General features: G+C 37.1%; 1 protein-coding gene across 2 annotated transcripts; it reads right to left on the reverse strand.

Moving 5' to 3' along the window:
- Window positions 1-1,121: 1,121 nt before the first annotated feature.
- DIRAS2 (DIRAS family GTPase 2) lies at window positions 1,122-21,159 on the reverse strand. 2 transcript variants are annotated; one of them, XM_054032928.1, is made up of 2 exons: window positions 20,815-21,159; window positions 1,122-6,511 (listed from the first exon to the last, which is right to left on the reverse strand). In XM_054032928.1, the coding sequence occupies exon 2, from the start codon at window positions 6,470-6,472 to the stop codon at window positions 5,873-5,875; it is 600 nt and encodes a 199-aa protein (XP_053888903.1). In that variant the 5' UTR covers window positions 6,473-6,511; window positions 20,815-21,159; the 3' UTR covers window positions 1,122-5,872. The 2 variants fall into 2 exon arrangements, with proteins under 2 accessions (XP_053888903.1, XP_053888904.1); XM_054032929.1 differs by lacking the exon at window positions 20,815-21,159 and adding an exon at window positions 6,887-6,934.
- Window positions 21,160-21,455: the final 296 nt, after the last annotated feature.

Below are 21,455 nucleotides of genomic sequence, written 5' to 3' on the forward strand. Positions count from 1 at the left end.
ATCCTAGGGCAGTGTATACTCACACAAGGAGTATATGGTTTGACAGGAAATTAGAGTGGTAAATGGTGACCGAAATAAGAGATTGGTAGGTATATGAAATATGGTTGCACATGGAAACACTGTGGAACAAGCCTACCACATTGTGGGTATTATCAGAAGCAAACATTAATAAGTAAGAATTTTAGGGATGATCCTTTCCTAAGGATAAAATCATCTTAGTTTCCTTTCAAAATTAATTCACAGTGGTGTGATTTTTTACCTTCAAAACTCAGCACTTGAACAACACGTCAACTGTGCATTTTTGTTTACTGTTTTAAAATTGACACCTACACTTTAATCCTTTTGTCTTTTGTGTACTAATGAATGCTTGTTTAGAAACTACATTTGCTTATTTAAATAATAAATCTCTCTCGTGAGGTAACTTAAGTGTTAGACTTCAAAGCAAGCATATTACTCTAAGAAATAAAATAAGAAAATGCTGCAAATGCACTATACTGTAATTCATGCCACTAAAAAGTGATGTGGTTATATTTCCTTTGCCATACCACGTTTCTTGGCACAGGTGGGGGGAGCACCATTACATAGGAGGGGAGGAGTAACAGTAGCATCCATGTTATATGTCTCAAAATTGTACATAGTCACTGGACATATGACTGATATTATGCAGGAGAGCCTTTCGAGATGATTGAATGTAAAGAAGTTTCCAGAATTGCTCTGCTTTTGATGACCTGGAGAGTGGCTCATTGAAGTCCACACAACCTGGTTGGGCTATATGTAGGAAGTTGTTTAGAAATTATAGATCTGTCATTGTAAGAGGGAAAACTTTGGAGCAAATACCAGAGGCAGGAGATGTTTAGGACATGGGAAGAGAACAGGGAGGGAGGTAAGAGAGCAGTCACATGGTCATTGGCACATAATGCACATAAAATAGTTGCCCTTATTCAGACATTTTCCAGGAGTCTGATTTGTACAGCTACAAATTTGGGGAAATTGCCGAATATTTGTATAAATCAATTTTACATCAGGGAATTTCACACTGCCCATTCTCAAGAAAAATTCATTCAAACTACGAATGAACCAAATCTATTAAAGTTAATAAAGAAGGCTATTTTCCAAGCATGTATTTGTAATTTAAAACTTTATTTTGTCTGGCTTATATTCAGAACATCACTGGAAACATAGAAACTTGTATGTTCAAATAACTTTATATTGGTAATTTTGAATAAAATATATTAGATAATGAAATGGCAATAAATACATTTGGATGATAACTATATATCTTAATATCTCACATACATATATAAAAGTCATGCTTTGTGAATAGTTGACTTGTCAATATCATGTTTTCATGGTGTTGAAATTCACTGTAGATCTTACAGGTCTTGAATATGCTCAGGGTGGGTCTTATTGGACCAGCTTCTGTTGGGGTGAGAGACAAGTTTTTAAGATTACACAGAGCTCTTCTTCAGGTCTGGGAAAGGTACTCAGAGTGTCAAAGCTAAATACAAGATGGAACAGATTGTTTAGCATAAGTAAACAACACACATTTAAAGGGACCATTCAAGGTGAAGGGGCCCATTAATACCTCTCCAGTCATAGGGGAAGGAGCGGAGAGGGTTAAATGAGTTATAGATTGCTGTAATAAGCAATAAACCCCTGCCTACTGTTCAACTCCAGTTGTCACCTACCACCTCACACTGGAATCTATATGGAGTATCATCAGACAGTTACATCCCATTGTCAATGGGGATCACATCCTGAAAGAAATCTTTCCTGAACCCACTCTTCTGGCCTTCAAAAAACCCTGCAACCTCTCCAAACTCATTATCAGAAGCAAGCTCCCTACAGACCAGGACACACGAACTCAAAGCAGCACCAGACCCTGACAGAACATAAGCAAAACCTGTAGACATCTCTCCACTGTTACGATAATCAACACTCTTCACAACATACCTTTCAAGATCCATGGGTCCTACACATGCTTATCACAATATGTGGTGTACCTCATCCAGTGCACTAAGTGCCCAAATAACAACTATGTGGGTGAAACAAGACAATCACTATGCTGTAGAATGAACTCACACAGAAAAATGATAAAAGACAAAAACACCATAGCAACTGTGAGTGAACACTTTTCACAAAGCGATCACTGTATATGTGACCTCTCAGTCCTCATCCTCAAAGGAAATCTGCACAACTCCTTCAAAAGATGAGCCTGGGAGTTTAAATTCATAACTTTGCTAGATACCAAAAATCATGGACTAAGTAGAGACACTGACTTCATGGCTTATTACAACAATCTATAACCTACTCTAACCCTCCGCCCCCACTCCCACAGCTTTTTTTCTTTCCCACCTAAGACTGGAGAGGTGGGAAGGGGCCATTTCACCTTGAATGGTCCCTTGAAATGTATGTTTACTACTTATGCTAAATAATCTGTTCCACCTTGTATATAGCTGGGTTATATTTCCCACACCTGAAGAAGAGCTCTGTATAAGCTCGAAAGCTTATCGCTCTCACCAACAGAAATTGGTCCAATCAAAGATATTACCTCACCCATCTTGTCTCTCTAATATCCTGGGACCAACAAAGCTACAATACTGCATTCAATATGCTCTGTTTATGTACATTTTCAGAGAGCTTCTGTATATTGGTATCACATTTCAAAGGAAAACACAAAATATAACAAAGCTGTATTTTCTCTTTATTTTCCCTCTTTTTTTTTTTTTGGTTGTTCTATAAAGAAAAAGAACATCTGTATCAGTAATAGCAAAACAAATATTTTTGACCAGCTCACAGATATGAAAATTCTAGTATTATAAACTGCAATGGCAATGCAAGGTTATAAAATGTTATTTTAGAGTCAGTGGTCCATGAATAATATTGCTTCTATACTGGCCTTGCTTTAATACACGCAAGAGCATGAAATAAATCATGGCTTATTATATTGTTGCAGAGGAATCAACTGGGAATCAAAGGAAATTGTCCTTAAGCCTAACAGAAACAGGTTTTACTTGTTTTATTTCTACTCTCACTGCAGAACAGCTAATCTCTGTTCGCCACTGAAGTCAAGGATGGTATTTGGTCCAATAATATTGATATAGTCATACCCTTTGAACCTGATTGAGATCTCATTTACTAGTGTAAATCATGAATATCTTCATCAAAGTAAAAGCAAGTAAGTAATATTGTAATAAGGCTCTTTGTCTCTAAGGTGACTTTTTAGTTTGTTTCTATACAGTTGTCGTATAAATGTAGCATGCCAGAAAAAGTTCTCAGACACAAGTCAAACACAATAGTGCCTTTGACACATATTCACAATGTCTATTAGCATCAATTGGAGTTCAATTATCAAATGGTTGAGCTCTGTCTATGGCCCATTTTTTTAATTTGTTGCTGGCTGCAACAATATTTCTTAAACATAGTCATTCTTTTATTTTCCATTTTTGTTAATGAAGTCCAAAATTAGGAAGATGAGAATCTTTAACCACTTAAACTATTGGCTCACAAACAGAGTAAACATCTATGTAATTCCCACTAAATATACCACTGATAAATGCATCACATCACTGTTCTTCAAATACTGTCGGTTTTTTCAATAGCCTGTCTGCGAGAGAATCCACTCAGCAATATAAAACAATTCCAGAATCCTTTATATGTTTAGGAATTGATTAGAGAAACCTGAATTTCATTTTAATGTGAATATGAAAAGGTGAAGGAAGAGTCTAAGCCTGTTTGTTATACTCACTCCAGTTCTCATTTCTTTTCCTTATTCAGTCATATGTGATTATTTTAAGGATTAAAAGGAAAAACTGTCTCAGTAGCTCTTGCAGCTGGGAATTAGTAGCAGAGTTACAATTCTCTACATCTATTGCAATTAAATCAGAGGGTGAAATCCTGGCCCCACTGATGTCGGTGAGAGTTTTGCCATTGACTTCAGTGGAGCCAGGATTTTGCCTAGAGAGAATTACAACAATTAAGGTCTCTCTTTGAGAAAAGCAGTGCTGGTAGCAGGCCTGCTATAATCCTTTTCTACCCATGCTATCCACTAAGTGGTTGCATTTCTGTTTGGAAGTTGGAAGGTAAACAAGAAATCATTTTAAGAACAACAAGGTAATTATTTCTAAAGTGAATACTGCATTTAAACTGCTCTTATAAGACATTTATTATGTAACATGCATGCTAATTTTCCTAGTACCTGACTGCATTTTCCAATAATATGCTTTTGACATATACATTTGCGAAAAATACAGTGAACGCTTTTTGTTTTAAAGCAGAAAGGTGCAAACTGTAGAATATACAATTTCATATCCTTTAAAAAAGTTAATGTGCTTTTTTCATCTTTGATGGTCTTCATTTTGCTGTTAGTTGTAGGATATAGAGCAAATCATTCATGTTGTGTATTTAAAAAAAACTTTGGAGAGATTTCAAAATAACTCACATTAAATACACTTTTTCTCCATCTTGGACTGCAAAAAAGCAGTTTCTCAAAAAAAAAAAAAAAAGGTCGTAACTTGTTTTCTCTATTGTGAACCTAGTATTGCATTGTAACTCACTTTTTGACTGAACTGTTAATGTGCCAAATCATGTAGTCTTTACTTAGGCAAGTCTTCTATTAATGCCACTAGAGACGGGGCCAATAAAAGTTTTCTCTAAGTAAAGACTGCCAGATATGGTTCCCTGAATAGTCTCAGTTGTTCAGACCACAAATTTAAATAATAAATATAACCCCCTTTTGCCAATTTAAAGGCAATAAATCTAATAGTTTACTGTATGTTTATCATAAGATGCAGGCAAATTTCTAATTCAGATGCAGTAATTATACAGAAGTTTGATTTGGCAAATCTGGCAATATGAGCAAAATCATTCTCCTCTCTCTCTCACACACCTGCCTGCAACTTCATAAACAATCTGTTCATTTACCAATCATATTGTGCTCTTATCAGCAATGTTTGAACTGAATAATTTCCACAGAGGCCTTTGTAGAGGGAGTTCAGAGTATGTCCCCCTGGGGGAAAATTTTTCTGTATCTGCACATATAAACTAACATGCTCCAAAGGCAAATATTTGGTCTTTGGAAATATCTTGGGGACAGAGGTACAGGCCATCCCTGGAAATGATGGTTTAGCAGAGCCCAGAGAGGAGGGAACGATCTCCAGCTGACCCAAGGAGATTTTCCCCCCTCCCATCCTTCAGTTCAAACACTGCTCATCAGCATAATACTAAGGAGGAACATAATATGGTAAGAGGAGAGAATCAATATCACAGTTAGCTGCATAGCCCCTTTATTTTCCCCAAATGTACAATAGTTCATAAATTGGTAGCTCCAGGGTTATCTTCTTTCCCACACCCTCCAACCCTGAACAGTCAGCATCAAGACTTGTACAGAAAAATATTTGTGTTATCTCCAGCGTTCTTGAAGGCTATGATAAGTTATCCAACATGCATTTATACATTCTAGATTTCTTCATTGGCATTTCTTTCTCTTCTAAATCTGCATTATGTAGATACATCACCTTCCATTACAGTTATATGCAAACAGCATAATAAACATAAGTAATTGGCATCCAATTCTTCCATAGTGCAGTATATTGTAAATAAGGAATTAATTTGTTTTCTTTTATTTGCTTTAAAATTAGAAATCCTTTCCTACTTTCTTCATTCTTGGTTTTATTTTCTAACTATGATTTGAGTTGTTGGGAGGTTTTTTTTCATAGCAAATAAACTCCTCTTTTAAAAAAATCTATTGTATTTCTTTCATAACAGCTACTAATAAATAGGGTTTCATATGGTTCCTCATTGTCTATAGGTTTCACGTTGGGTTCTGTCAGAAAGAATGAGACTACATGGTTGCTTCATAACAGTGCAATTTTCACATGACTACACACTTGCCTTTCAGCTTCTCTTTCCTTTTCTGCTGTTTGCTTTTTTTACCATCAATTTGTAAACTCACAGTCCTGCGTTTCTCTAGGTTTAGCAGCTCTTGGAACAGCTCTTTCACATTGTGGTTCAACTTAGCAGAAGTCTCCATAAAGGCACACTTCCACTTCTTGGCCATGGCTTCTCCGTCACTGCTCTCCACCTCTCGGTTTTGGTTTTCATCACTTTTATTCCCCACTAACATAATTGGAATGCTTTCCACATCCCCTTTAATCTGACAGATTTGTTCATAGATGGGCTTGAGTTCCTCCAAGGACTGTCGGCTGGTGATTGAAAAAACCAAAATGAAAGCATGTCCTTTGGAAATAGACAGACGCTGCATGGCTGGAAACTGATGGCTCCCTGTAGTGTCGGTAATCTGCAAAGTGCATATGCTCTTATCACAGCTGATCACCTGCCTGTAGGTGTCTTCAATGGTAGGAATGTAGCTCTCTTTGAAAGTGCCTTTCACGAACCTCAAGACCAAGGAACTTTTGCCAACTCCTCCAGCTCCAAACACCACCACCCTGTAATCATTGCTTTGCTCAGGCATGCTTTTCACTGTATGTGATGCTCAACTAGGGGGGAAAACCTAGGAAGGAAAATGTAACAAAATATTAATACAGCTTTCCATAGGGAAGATGCTTTATAACGTCTATGGTAAGAGACATGAGAAAATGACTGAAGTAATGGCATATCAATAATACATAATGACTCAAAAGGACTGATCATGGGTTATAGAGCAATTCATCTCAACATTGTTTCTAGATTCCAACCCAGTGCAGGTTGATAAAGCATGAAAATTACTGCTATTTTGTGCTTAACTGGTGGCCTTTGCAAATTGAATGCGTAACTTTAAGTCCAGTTACTAGTGGGCAAATGTACATAGCCCCATCTGTTTGACATCCTTGTTGACAGTCTGTCTACCAAGAGACTGAATTGACTAGGGAGCTGGAGCTACACTCACCCATAGACGTACTTCAGGTCATTGTTGAAGCATATTGATGGGGAGACCAGTGTGTGTGAACTTATCCTTCTGCCCTCGCTACACCTCCTCTGTGGATAGAGAATTTGTTTCCAGTGTGGTACAATTCATATCTTTCAGAAGCAAAACTTAAAACTAATGGATAAGTGCTAATATTTCATTAGTAGCACTAAGTGTTTCATAGTCTGCCTTTGGGGGTTTTCACCACTTTGGTTTTACCTCAAAAATATTGTTTTATTTCCTAAATGAGCATGCTCATTTAGAATTCAAGATTTATAATTCTGATTTTATCTATTGCACATTGTAATTTTGGCATGCTAATATTTCTCTACATTTACCAGAAAAGAATCATATTATCAAATCTATCAAAGGGATGATAATGCATGGTATACTTGGTAGTGATTTCTCTGTCAACCTTGAAGTTCAGCAAGATTACCTGTCACCAAAAATCTCTCCCTAAGCAATTAACTATAAATCTGGTCATAATAATAATAATGTATTCCATGTGTAAAGAGGGATCCAAGGTTCGGTTAACTAAGGTAGTTCCAGAACTAGAGAAAGTTTGGCTATAATCATGGGTTTATCTAAGGGATAAATCTTGCTGACTTTGGAACTGACACAGTACCCATTTATAAAAAATGGAAAAATTCCCATTCACTTCAATGGGTGTTTGTCAGGCCCTGAATGATACAAAATTTCTCTGTATTTCAGTGAGACTTATGCAGGCATAAGGGCTGACAATTTCCTTAAAAGAGGAAGCAGAGAAGAAAGGAAAGCTAGTTCATAGTTTAATTGAGTTTGAGGCCAGAAAGGGACCCTTAGATCATGTAGTCTAACATCCTGTGTATTACAGGCCATTAAATTTCACCCAGTTACCCCTGCGTGGAGCCCAATAACTTGTTTGACTAAAGCATATAATCCAGAAAGGCATGTCTCTAAGACATCAAGAGATGGAGAATTTGCTCCTTATTTCCAATTTGAATGTCTGGCTTCGGTTTCCATTATTGTTTTTTGTTATCCCTTTGATCAAAAAATTGAAGAGCTCTTTTGGTACTTGGTATTTTTTCCCATGCAAGTAGACAAGTCACTTCTCAGTCTTCGCTTTGATAAACTAAACAGATGGAGCTCCTTAAGCTTCTCACTGCCAGGTACTTTCTCCGCTCTCAAATCATGTTTGAGAGTTTTTTTTCACCCTCTCCAATTTTTCAACATCATTTTAAAAATATATATGCTGTTCTGGTATCCCCAGTATTCTAGTATTGGTCTCACCAATTTCACACACAGAGGTAAAATTGCCTCCCTATTCCTACTCACTACTCCCCTGTTTATACATCAAAAGATTGCATTAGCCCTGTTTGCCACAGCATTGCATTGGGAGCTCATGTTGAATTGCTTGCCCACTATGATTCATAACTCCTTTTCAGAGTCATGGCTTTCCCAGGTACAGTCCCCCATTTTGTATGTCTGGCCTGCATTCTTTGTTCCTAGATCTCTGAGCCTAGGGCTAGGTCCACACTACCCGCCTGATTTGGCGGTTAGAGATCAATCTTCTGGGATCGATTTATCGCGTCTCATCTGGACATGATAAATCGATCCCAGAAGCACTCCCCCGTCGACTGCAGAACTCCTGCTCACCGAGAGGAGGAAGCGCTGTCGACGGGGGAGCTTGCCTGCACTGCGTGGACCCGCAGTAAGTAAACTTAGTTCGATCTAGGAAACGTCGACTTCAGCTATGCTATTCTCGTAGCTGAAGTTGCGTTTCCTATATCAATCCCCCGCCCCAGTGTGGACCAAGCCCTAAGTCCCTATGGATGATGATTCTCTATTGGAAACTATTTTTTTGATATCTGTCAGCTATCCAGTTCTTAATCCATTTAACATGTGCTTTATTGATACTTTATCGTTCGAATTTTTAAAATCGGAATGTTGTGTGGTCCTAAGTCAAATGTATTAAGGAAGTCTGTTTATTACATCTACACAGTTACCTTTATTAACCAAATTTGTAATCTCAAAGAATGAAACCAGGTTTGTTTGAAAAGACCTATTTCTATAAAGCCAGGTTGACTGGTATTAATTATATTCCTCTCCTTTAATTCTTTATTAGTCAAAATCCCGCATCAGCTTTTCCACTGATGTTAGACTAATAAGCCTTTAGGTATTCAAGCCATCCTGTTTTCCCTTTTTTTAATAGTGGCAGAATGATAGCACTCTTCCAGTCCTCTGGAATTTCCCCATGTGTTTTCTTAAAAATTAAGATCAGTGGGCCAGAGACCTCCTCAGCCAGTTCTTTTAGGACTCTGGGGTGCAAATTAACTGGGTCTGCTGATTTTTAAGATGTTTATCCCTAGTAGATGTTGTTGTTTAACATCCTCCTTGGTTACTAATAGACTGGAAAGTACAAATGTGATCTAAGCACATTATCCTCCTCCTGCTTTCCAAATACAGAACAGAAATATTTATTGAACACTTCTTCTATCTTTGGATCATTATTAACAGTTATACAATCTCCATTTAGTAATGGACCTATACTACTTCTAAGATTTCTTGTGTTCCTAATATACTTTTAAAATCTCCTTTTGTTCTTACTCCTGTTAGCCATGGACTTTTCCCCGAAAAAAAAAAATTGGGTTTGTTTAGTCTGGAAAAGAGAAGACTGAGATGGGACAGGATAACAGCTTTCAAATACATAAAAGGTTGTTACAAGGAGGAGGGAGAAAAATTATTATTCTTAACTGCTGAGGATAGGACAAGAAGCAATGGGCTTCAATTACAGCAAGGGAGGTTTAGGTTGGACATTAGGAAAATCTTCCTAACTGTCAGGGTGTTTAAGCACTGGAATAAATTGCCAAGGAGGTTGTGGAATCTTCATCATTGGAGATTTTTAAGAGCAGTTCTGTCAGGAATGCTCTAGATAATACTTAGTCCTGCCTTGAGAGCAGGAGACTGGACTAGATGAGCTCTCAAAGTCCCTTCCAGTCCCATGATTCTATGTCTTCATCCTATTTTATCAATTATCTATACTTCATAACTTCTCATTTACATTGATTGCTATTCATTTCCCTTTTTTCTGTTTGTTATATATTGTTTTTTTATTTCTAATTATTGCCTTCACATTTCCACTGAACCAGAATGGGCTTTCAGTCAACGTTGTCTTCTTTCTTGATTGTGGAATTGTGGATTTTGGGCCATCTAGAACTCATGTTTTCAATTTTCATTAATATTTTCCTTCTAGTCAGTTTTTCCTCATATTTTTCCTCAGCTTTGGGAAATTAGCCCTTTTGGAGCTCTCTCTGTGTGTGTATACAATATGTATAAAATGTGTGTGTTACTGGTTGGAAGGGTCCTGTGTTTGCCCATATTGAATGTAATCAGATGATGATCACTGGGTCCTAGGCAACCAGAAACTTCCAGTACAGTGATTAATTCATTTCCATCTGTCATAATGAGTTTAGCCCTATTCATCAGTTTCCAAATAGAATTTTAGAGATGGAATTATATAAAATGTGTATTTAGTGAATAACTTTGCTTTCATAGTCTTTCTGATCTAGAAGGGGACTAGAGAAGACAGAAATTTTGCTTCAGTGGTAAGACAGCCACGGAGTGGTTGCATGTTTAAGGAATATGCAGCCCAGAAAGTACAAGATGATTCCAAGGACTGTTCTTGACCATGAAATAAATGTAAATAACACACTAGTCAGACATGCAGATACACTTGCTGAGACACAAATACAGGTAGCCGAGAGAGAGCAGAGACCATTCTGGGTATACACCTGTCATATTGAGTTGCATGCTTAAAACAAGCACATATGTCACTAATCGGGCAGGCACTTCTGCTTGCCAGCACCTTAATATTTTCAGAAGGTGGCACTTCAGTGGATGTAAATAAGTAACCAGATTCTGCAAGCACTCTGCAAATGGAATTCTTATTGGCTTCTCCAGTTCTGTAGTGTGCACTCACACGAATCATCCCATAGTCAATGAAGGCAAAGGTACTACTGACTCCCTTTTAGTGCCAAAGAATCTAAACATCTACCTTGGAGCACAAACATATGGGTAGATCTGAAGATTGTGGCCTTTATCATACTAGTGAAAATAGATCTACATATTTGTGTACGTAATTGTATGCTTAATTGTGCCTAACTGTACATTTATTATTTTAATATAGCCATATCTGGATAGTGTCTTTTTGCTGTATTAAAATCCATTAGAAAAAAGTCTAGCTGACAGGTTAAGGCAGAAACATAAAGAAAAGATACAGCCAAAACTATCTTAAAGTGGACCTCACTTGTGAGCAGTTATAAGCAGAGGTTTTCATGACCATTTGGTTGTTAAATAATAGGCAAAATTTCACCATATTTATCAGTGAACAGAAATTTCCATGACAAAAATGATATTTTTCTGCTCCTGTTTTCATGACAAAATAGTGAATTTTAATTTTTTTTTGCCCCAGGTGGAAACGTAACACTTTTAAAGGGAAAATGTAACAGCTAAAATAGTTTTTTTTTCTTACAACCCAAAGATTCTGTGCCTGTTAAAAGCATGTTTAATTCTAGTGGTGTTTGTAAAATGTTTTGTAAATATATGGGGCCTGATCCTCAGTGGGTTTAAATCATCATAGCGCCATTGAAGTCAAACCACAGCTCCACTGCCAATTCATGCCAGCTGAAGGTCTGGCAGAGGGATTGTTCATGCCATTTTTATCAGCAGAAAGAATATCTTCACAATGCTAATGGCAATGTAGTTGTATGTTAGAGCAGAAACTCAGCCAGGAGAAAATATTAACTCAAAATAACTTTTGTCTTTTTTCAGAGCATTTAAGTACAATACAAAGCTACTAGTGAAGTCACATCAGGTTGAGACATGGTGTATAGTGTGCAAGACCTAATGAAAGTAATTAAAATTCTCTCATGCATTTAGTTTGCCTGAAAAGACAGAAAACAAAATTGTTGCCTGAGTCTTTTGTCATATTCAGCTCCTGCTTTGATTAGCTACTATGGCAAGTTGCCTTGTTTTTAGAATTGTTTTTTGTTAATCCATATATTGATATCTACCATGTTTTAAAGTTTTTCTCCATGATTGCAACTCCATGCTCTCCAGGAGGCTATTGGACAATGGATGTTAAGGTCTTTTAAAAAAGTCTTTTATTTATTATTAATATACCTTTGCAAAGTGTAGATTTCATATGTATTTCAACTGTTTTGGAGCTAACCTTCTGTATAGTAAAGGAGGGGCATCTCCTGGTGTCTGACATTAAGTGTAACAAAATCCTTCATGTGGTGATGTGAAGAGGGACTTCAAAGCTATGGTATGATTGTGCTTTGTTCAGATCATTTAAGTGGTGCAAAAAAATCATTAAGCCAATTGACCTGTGATTTCTCTGGGTTTTCTTAATGCCTGCTATGCAATATAGAATTTAGAATGACATGTATTCCAGGAACCTCTTAACGGTATTGCTGTGCATTCTCTTTGCCTGCAGCCATTCTACCTTACGCTGTCAGCTCTCACAAGCTAGTAAGCAGGATCAGCAAGAGGATTGAAAACCTCTAGATGCAGCAGGAAAGGGAGCCGGTGACTTGTTAGGTGTCCTTCGAGCCAGTAGAGAATGACAGCGTGGTGAGAGGGGCACAGTTTTTGGAGATGTCATCTTTCAGATCAGATGACAAACAAAAACCCTGGTCATTAAAGATCCCCTGGTACTTTTCATAAGTACAGTTGTCAACCCCTATGTTCTCACCAATTCCAGCTTGAGTAATTACATTCTTTTGAGATATATTAATGCATGATTGGGATAACCACCGCAGCAGTGCTGATGTTTGGGTGGAAAGAGCATGTGGTTAGGCACCCTGGGAATGGGAGGATTAGTATCTTTAAAAATGCATTAGGCTTTAGAGTTTTGGTCAATATTTGTTAATTTTTCTTAAAAAAAGTGATAGGAGATCTCCCAAGCACATTTGTTTATGCAGGCACTCCTATGTATTATTCAATGGGCTAGGGAAAATACACAGGAGTGTTCGTGTTCAGCTAAATTAAAGCCAGAGAATTCTACATTAACATCTTTAAGAATAATGGGCATGTTGTTTGATCAACTAATACCAAATCTTCTTTGTGTGTCCTAGAATTTAATACCCTTTGATATTCTTGTTGGTATATCATGGAGAGGAGGTAATGGTCAGATGGTTGGTGCCCACAAAGTATTGAGCTTATAGAAATAAAGAGAGAGTCTGTTCAAGTGATTTAGGTCCCAGGTCAGCAAAGCATTTAAGCAGTTGCAAAAGTGTTTTGCTGCATAGATATGGAAGTAAGTATGTGCTTACAAGTACTTTGTGAAATCAGAGCTATCACTTAGTCTGATTGAACATTGTTCCTGAATACTGGGTATAAGGCATGCATTAGCAAAAAAGCTGGCAAGAGTGAAAAAAATGTAATTAAAAAGGAAATCAGTGATTTTTGTCTAGGTTATTGGGTGCAGCGATTAGAAATTATGTGATTATTTCTGAATATGCTGGGTCATGTTGACCGAATGGTGTTCTAATATTGGACACTGGAAAGATCATCATTAGTTTGGGTTTAGAATTGCTTTGAAGTAGTCACTGGAAAAATTACCAAGTGTGTGGGATGAGGAAGGGAGTTACTAATTGGATCAGTGATTGGGTGGAGGTTTGTAGACCTTTTGTTCAGGGACCATGAGCAAAAGTAGGATTGGGGTTGGTCAAGGTTCATGATGAAAGGTAGTCACAATCAAATTGCAGTAAATGGGAGAGGCAATACTGACTAACTGGCTTGCGTGTGAATCCAGACAGAGGTAGTAACATAATCTGGTTTCTCAGTGGACAGCATTAATTTCTATATAGGGAAATCAAAATGATAAGGCTCTGGGCCCAAACATTCCATTTTCTGTCTGGGATGCTCTCTTCAATAATTTTTGCTTGGTTTTTGAGAATAAGTAATGTCTTCTACTCCACATATTTTATAAGATGCACAAACTCAAACTACACAGAAGGCTTACCTATGTTCTGAATGCACACAATGCAAATTGAAAGGAAGGGGGTACAAAAGTTGCTTGAAGCTCACTTGTGAACTTCACTGATTTATGTGGCATTGGTCCCCCTGTATTAAGTTAGAGCAGCCAAAGGGTTGATAACAGCCCCTTGGGGTCAAAACCACAGGTAGAAATGTGTGTATTTTGCAGGAGATTGGACTAGATGAGCATAATCCCTTTAAATAAAACCTATGAATTGGAGTGGCCACACACACTCTTGTTCAGCTACCACCCATCTTCCTTGCTCTGATACCAGCAAGGAAGGGGAGAACATAAAGCCTGTCCAAGCCACCAGAGCATCTCTCTTGAACTGGGATGATCTTTTCAGGCTGGATGCACTGGCTTTATAGCCGATTTCATCCACAATGCAAAATATAGTGGTTATACTGCAATGAAGAATCTGTCCCAAAATGTGCAAATAAAACAGTGTTTTTTTAAAAACAGGAGCCCTACACTGCTGTCTCAAAGACAAACGAGCATTAAAAGGAGGCAGAACCCAGCAGCTATATCATCCATTGATTACAGAAGCTATGCTCTGATTTTGCAAAGTAACTGGCACGTTTTCAATGAGCAGTCATTAATTTCTATGTTTTTTCAAGGATAAAATATCCACAGAACAATCAGTTCCAATTCATGACATTTCTCCTGAGGTTAGTTTAATTGTGTAGAAAAAAAGTTTGCACCTGTATGATTAAAAAAAGGTTGAAATGATTTTCCAAATTAGTGTCTTTAAAATTGTTTGAGCACCTATGAAATATTGTACAGAAGACATTTTTTGGGTGGGGTCCCTCAGTAAAATGAAAAAAGTATTCTAAATTGATATTGTTGTAATAATAAAATCTTGAGTAGTTATTAACCCAGGACCAGGCCATTTGTGGTTATTGCTGTTACTTGTATTACCATATATTACCATCGCACCTAGGCGCTGCAGTCATGGACCAGGACCTCATTGTGCTAGGAGATGTAAAACCACAGAACAAAAAGACAGTCCCTTCCCCAAAGAGCTTACAATCTAAGTGTAAGAGACAACACATGGAGAGAGATGGAAATACAAGGAAACAAAGATGATATTGGTCAGCATGATAGGCTGTGGTCTCAGCATACCAGCAGCCTATTTGTTGGCATTTTTTATAGGCATTAAGGCAGAGGAGAGTTTTAAGGAGGGTTTTGAGGGAGGATAATGAGGTAGCTTTATGGATGTTTATGGGGAGCACCTCCTAAGCATGAGGGGTAGCGTGAGAGAAAATATGAAGGTGATTGTTTGAAAGTGGGCAATAGAGGCTGGCCTTGTGGGCTGACGAGAGGTGGGAGTCAACATCTTGATGGTGAATCAGAGATGATAGGTAGGGTGGGGTGCGGCCATGCAGGGTCTTGAAAGTAAAAACAAGCAGCTTTTGGCTGATGTGATAGAGAAAGGGGAGCCAATGGAGGGATTCAAAGAGGGGGGTGACATGGTCAAAGCAACAGCGTAGGAAAATGAATTTTGCTCCAACATTCTGGATGAATGTGAGTGGGGCAAGATTATGTTTGTCAAGGTCAGAGAGAAACATGTATCAGTAATTGAGACTCAAGATGATTATAGCCTAGACAAGAGTGTTAGCTGTGTGGATGGATAGTAAAAGCCATATCTTAGAGATCTTATGCTGAAAGAATTGGCAAGATTTAGACATAGTCTGGATGTAAAGACCAAGAGAGAGGTCCAAGTCAAAGATGATACTCATGTTATGAGCATGAGACTTAAAGATAAGGACATGTTTAAGTGCTTTGTTAGATTGTGACCAGAGTGCACCATGCATTGGAGGATTGAGCACTATTGAAATGCATATGTAAATATGAACGGATTTCATAAAATGACAAAATCAAAAGGCAAACTAATATTATCCAGAATAATGAGTACCAGTCCAATATCTGTTTAACAAACCCCATGTTCATTTTTAGTTTCTGAAGCTGGTAAATTAAAAAAAAAAAAGATCTTTAATAGTTTTGGCTCTGATTTAGCTCAACTCAGGCTTAACTTTAACCATGAGACATCCTATTGATTTAATGGAACTACTCCTATTCTTAAAGTTACACACACATTTAAGTACCATGCTGAATCAGCACTTCAGTCCATTGAACACTTAGGGCCAAATCCTGCTTGCCTTTCTCTCAGGAGTAATTCCAGTTAAACTGAAGTTGAGGTAAGTGAACAGGATTTGGCCCTTACAAAATCAAATACAATGCTGTTAAATGTATTTATTATATGCCAGTCTGTCAAATCCTTATTCAGTGGAAGTTTTGTCAGAGTAAGGACTGCAGGATTAGATTTTAGGCCCTGATCCTGCAAACACTTATGAATATGTGTAACTTTATGCATCTAGACAAATTGACTAGAGTGGGATAAATACCAAATATTGTGAAACTCATGATAAAAATCACAAGAATTGGCAACTATGTACTGTTATACATACATTATACACACACACACACACACACTTCAGACTACTTTCTTTTCCTTAGAGGGAATAGCAGAAAAACTACAAAAGTTTTGTTTATTCTAACCGCACAGTCCTTTAGTCCTGAATAGCTTAATTTTACGGTTACGACAAAAAACTATTGGTCCAAATCTTCACTGGAAGCAGAATAGTTAGAGATAGGACTACAGGATTTGGTTCATTCTTATGAAAAACCATAACAAATTTTATCTTCTATTGCTAGGAAGATAGTGATGACTATCATGAACACTGGGCCAGTTTCTGATACCTTTACTCATGTTGAATAGAACCTTACTCCAGAATAGTCCCATTAAAGTCAATTATACTATCTGTGTCATAAAGTATTGGAACCTGGCCTATTGTCTTAATATCTGAATTTCACAAGATAAAACCCCTGGACAAAATACCAAACAATCAATGCAGTGATTTAAACTAGATTTTGAAGCTGTTTGTAAAACAAGGCTTTAAGAGAAGATCTGGGTATAATTTGTAGACTGTTGTATAGCAATAATGGGTTTCTGAAGGGGTTTCTAATTGTTCATACGAATCTATTCTCTGTCAAACTGCAGGAGTGAACCGGCAAAGTTGAATTTGTTTTATAAGTTTATATTTTTCTTTACTTTAAAGCAAACACTTTCAACATTTATTTTCAAAACCCACGACTCTTCCTTTTGACATCTCCTGAATTTCAGAAGACTGAAGACTATTTGTTTACTAAAAATAAAAGAATAATAAAAACCGGTTTGTTAGTTTAGACTTTGAGTGGTTTCTCTGTGTTTCAGGTAAATATTGTATATGTATGTTTCATTATATTTTTTCTCATTTCGGCCAACGTTACCAAGAAAGAAGACACATGAATTAAGAGCAAAATAGTATCATTAAGACTAAATGATCAGTAAATATAAATAAGTAAATTAAATATTTATATATAAAAAAATCTTTTCCCAGTTATTCTCTGTTGAAGTTTTCAATGTTTGGTTGAAGGAATTTGACAGATTTTAAGGAGACCATCTTTCTCCATTGGGACTTATTTTTAATATAACAATATTTCAGTTATCAGCTGTAGCTGATATTTGACTGTTGAAATTACCGACTTTTTCAAATAAGATAAAAACCTAGTTAGACTTGCTTGGAGAAGAAAAACATACAATTACGTTATTTTATTTTATTTTTATTTCAACTGTGCATGACATTGATTTTTAAGTCAGAGTTACTGAACATTAAATGGAAGCACCTTGTACAACCCAGAAATGGATTTGCCTTTTGCATGCTGTTGCCTTCCTGCACATCCATCTTAAAGCAGGAATACAAAAAGATGCAAGCACTTCAGTGCCACCAATCCAGTCTCAACCAGAAACTATCCCATTAGCTGCAATAACTATTAGGTAAGCAGCATTTCACTGCTACAGGGTTTGGCAGCACTCCCACCCTTTAGGAAATCTGGGAGATTGATCTCTGTTACATCAGTTTTCCTCTGGTGTTAAATTAATTTGCTCCAGAGGAGCTGCTGCTGACTTTCATTGTATGAGAGGAAAATTAGAGTCTTCATGTCACTAGTATAAGTTTCTTCGTCCTCATTTTAAGGTGCTGATGAACTTTGCTCTTCTCTTTTTCTTTACATCTTATTCAAGCGTTGTATAAGATCTGGGAAAGGGATTATTGTTTGGATTTTTTTTTTAATTATCTCAAACAGAAAATAGATCCAGGTTCAATTTAGATTTAAAGACATGTTTTCACCTGGAAGTTCTTATTTGCTGTCTTTACAGTAATTAGAGTAAGATAATTTAATTGGTCCCTAATTGCGTGTGAAACTTTGATATAACCCCAGAAAACAGCTGTTTGCTGACCCCATTTTTTTTCTTGCTATGCTGAAACTGAAGATAACCAAATAGACTGAATTTGTTTTTTAAAAGGTGACATTTTGCTGTGGACGAAGTGCCTTTTACTAGAATGTGTGTTTAAAAAGAAAGAGAAGGGGGGGGCGAGTCTATATTTCTAAATCATATAACAGCCTTCACAAATGCATAGTGGTTGTTTTTCCTCGTGGATCTAGTCTGTAACATTGATGCTTGCTTAATTAAAGCACCATGAAAAGTATTAAAAGAAAAAAATCTGGAGAACTGAATAGCATGTCAATATACGGTAAAGGCAGTAAACTATTGGACCAAATCTTCTGACGTGAGTGCAGTTCCGACTAAAGTGTGTAAATGCTGTGATGCATATATGCAAATTGGGGCTGAAGTGCAGAAATGTGTACACTGATTTTAGAAGTTTCGCCCCTACTGCAAAAACATTCATGGAGATGCACAGCAAAATACAAACAAATACAGTATAATAAAATGATGCCCCTTTTGAATTATCAACACACACAATGAAGGGTCTTGTTAAAAATAAATTGATGGGGAGCGAATAAATAGAGACCCTCAAATGGTCATTGTAAAATCACATTTGAACAAGAAGATAGTAAGGTGCTTTTTAAAAGGGTGCTGGGAGGAAACGAAAGAGATTTCAATGGGGAATGCATTCCACATCATACCACAACAAAATTGTGGTCATCTGCTAGCTTTGGACACAATGGTGGGACCTTCAAATGGTCAGATGTGTCTGAGCACAAATATTTCTCACACAAAGTTCAATGAGCAGACAGGTCTTGAATGTATAGCTAGATCCAAAACCAACAAAAGCTTTAAAAACAAGCAGTACCAATTCACATTTGAATACACTTCTTTAAAGAATAGAAATGAAGAGAATACAGGTCAGATGTAATATAATCATGATAGCTCAAACTGGTGAGCAGTCATGCTACTGAACAAACTCCAAATGTTGGTGCATCTTTGCTGAGAGGTCTTTGAAGAGATTATTACAGTGATTGAGCCTCAGGGTCACAAAGGCATGCATTTCTGCTATTAGACCATCTTGGAATAAACAAAAGTGCAGCATAACTGGGGGAAAATCACTTCGGTTCTTGGCTTTCAATGCAGAGGACATGATTAAAAGTGATACCAAGGTTCTTAATCTTTGTGACCACACGCCTACACAAATAGGGACACAAAGAAGAGACCTCCTGCTATCAACAACATCTACTGAACAGTAAGACTTCTGTCTTCCTAGGGTTGAGGATAAAATAGCTGGACGTATCATTCAAATGTTTTCCCAGACTTTAGGATTCTGTAGGGCAATAGATGTACAGCTGAACCACTGAAATTCTCCTGTGGTTAGAAGTGACCACATACAATGGGAGATAGGATGGAATCTTGTGGTATTACTCATTTAACAATCCTTAGCAATGACACACCTGTCAGTCCCCAAGGACTGATTAATAAAATGCAGTAAATGTAACTAGAACCCTGGGTGGTAGTTCCCTACACCCCAGAAAAAGCCGTCAATCAGTGAAGAAACACCAAAATGGCCAGTTGACCCAAATCTACAAACTGTAGGATCTGTAATTACTTTCGATTCAGTGAAATCTGTAAACCCTGGCAAAGGTAGCCATAAAGATCAACCATAAAAGTTTCATTTATCATTTCATGATATCTATCTATGTGTGTGTATATATATATACATATATATATATATATATATATATAGTGTGCATACATGGACTATATATATATATAGTTTGTGTATATACATATAGGCAAATAAATATTTAGTGCATATAACTGTGTGTATGTGTGTGTATTTAAAAAAATACTTTTAAGGATATTACTTAAATCTTGTTGCTCTATCCTGAACTCACACACCATTGTGATTGTGTATTTCAGCATATATAGCAGCCCACATTTTACAGAGAAAAAGCAATAAGAATAAGGTGAGCTGATGAGTAAAAATAAAAATAGCCAGCCTGCGAGAGGAATACTCAAGAGTTGTCTAAAATTTAGTTCTATTGCTTTAGGAAAAGAGAAAATCTTTTTTATTATTTGATTCATTCTTAACATTTCCCCCTCCCCGTTTCCATCATATATGGTTAAATGTCTTCATTTAAACTAGAGCAACATCTTTTTAACCAATTGGTTGCATAAGTGTAAATGAGGGCAGAATTTAGCCCATCATATTTGAATGAAAATCTTTTTCAAATGTTGTTACAAAGCTATTACTGATATCCCAGTACACTAAGAAATATTTTTCCACAGATGGCCAGTACTCTTGTCGCCAGCTCTGGTCTTTTTTTCCCCCAACCATTACTTATAACATAACATGTCATCTGCATGAGACATGCAGTTAGGACAAAATCTTGCAATCTTCACTCAAGCAAAATTCCCATTGACTTCAGTGGGACTTTTGCCTCAGGAAGGACTGCTGGATTTGGCTAAGAAAAAAAAAAACACCTACTGTTAATATATATAGCTAATGTTTCTTATACAATGCTGAGTAGAAAAATGATTTAAGAAGATTACCTGAGAAGGAACACAACTCCGTCAAATGCTCTTCAGTTTTTGCCTGTCATAGTACCAGCAGTACAGCCTTTCTGTTGTGGGTTTTCTCCAGAGAAAGCTGTCTGTTTTTAAATAAAGGAGCTGTAACTCAGCCGGCTGCTTCTCTCTTGTGTCTTGTTGGCTGCTGCTGTCTGATCCTTGTTCTGTTGCCTGTGCTCTTGCTGCTCTGGTCCTAGTCTAGTGTGTGTCTCTCTCTCGCTCTCTCTCTCTCTGTGTGCCTGGGCCGTGGTTAATGCTTTTGTTGGCTTGGTTGCAATCTCCCTCCAGACACACACACGCTCTGCTCTCAGAGATGGACTGACTTCAGCTTCAGCTGCTGCTACTGGTACCTAAATGGCGACTGCAAAGCTCATCTAAGCTTTTAAGTGCCACCTACTGAGTAACTGTGGAACATATATATGTTTTTAAGGGTTGGAATTTTCTGGTCACTTTACCAATTGCAATGTTATTTGTACAATTAGTCTTGCATTTAATTATTTTAGTTCCTCCAAACATTTAGTATTCTGTAATTTTAAAACTGCTGTATGTATTTATCTATGCACAAACACCTCCCTGTCTCTAAGTAGCTAAATATAGAGCAAGCACTTTCCTTTTAGCTTTAT

Source organism: Malaclemys terrapin, chromosome 6 (genome assembly GCF_027887155.1).
Source record: "Malaclemys terrapin pileata isolate rMalTer1 chromosome 6, rMalTer1.hap1, whole genome shotgun sequence".
Classification (NCBI taxonomy): Eukaryota; Metazoa; Chordata; order Testudines; family Emydidae; genus Malaclemys; species Malaclemys terrapin.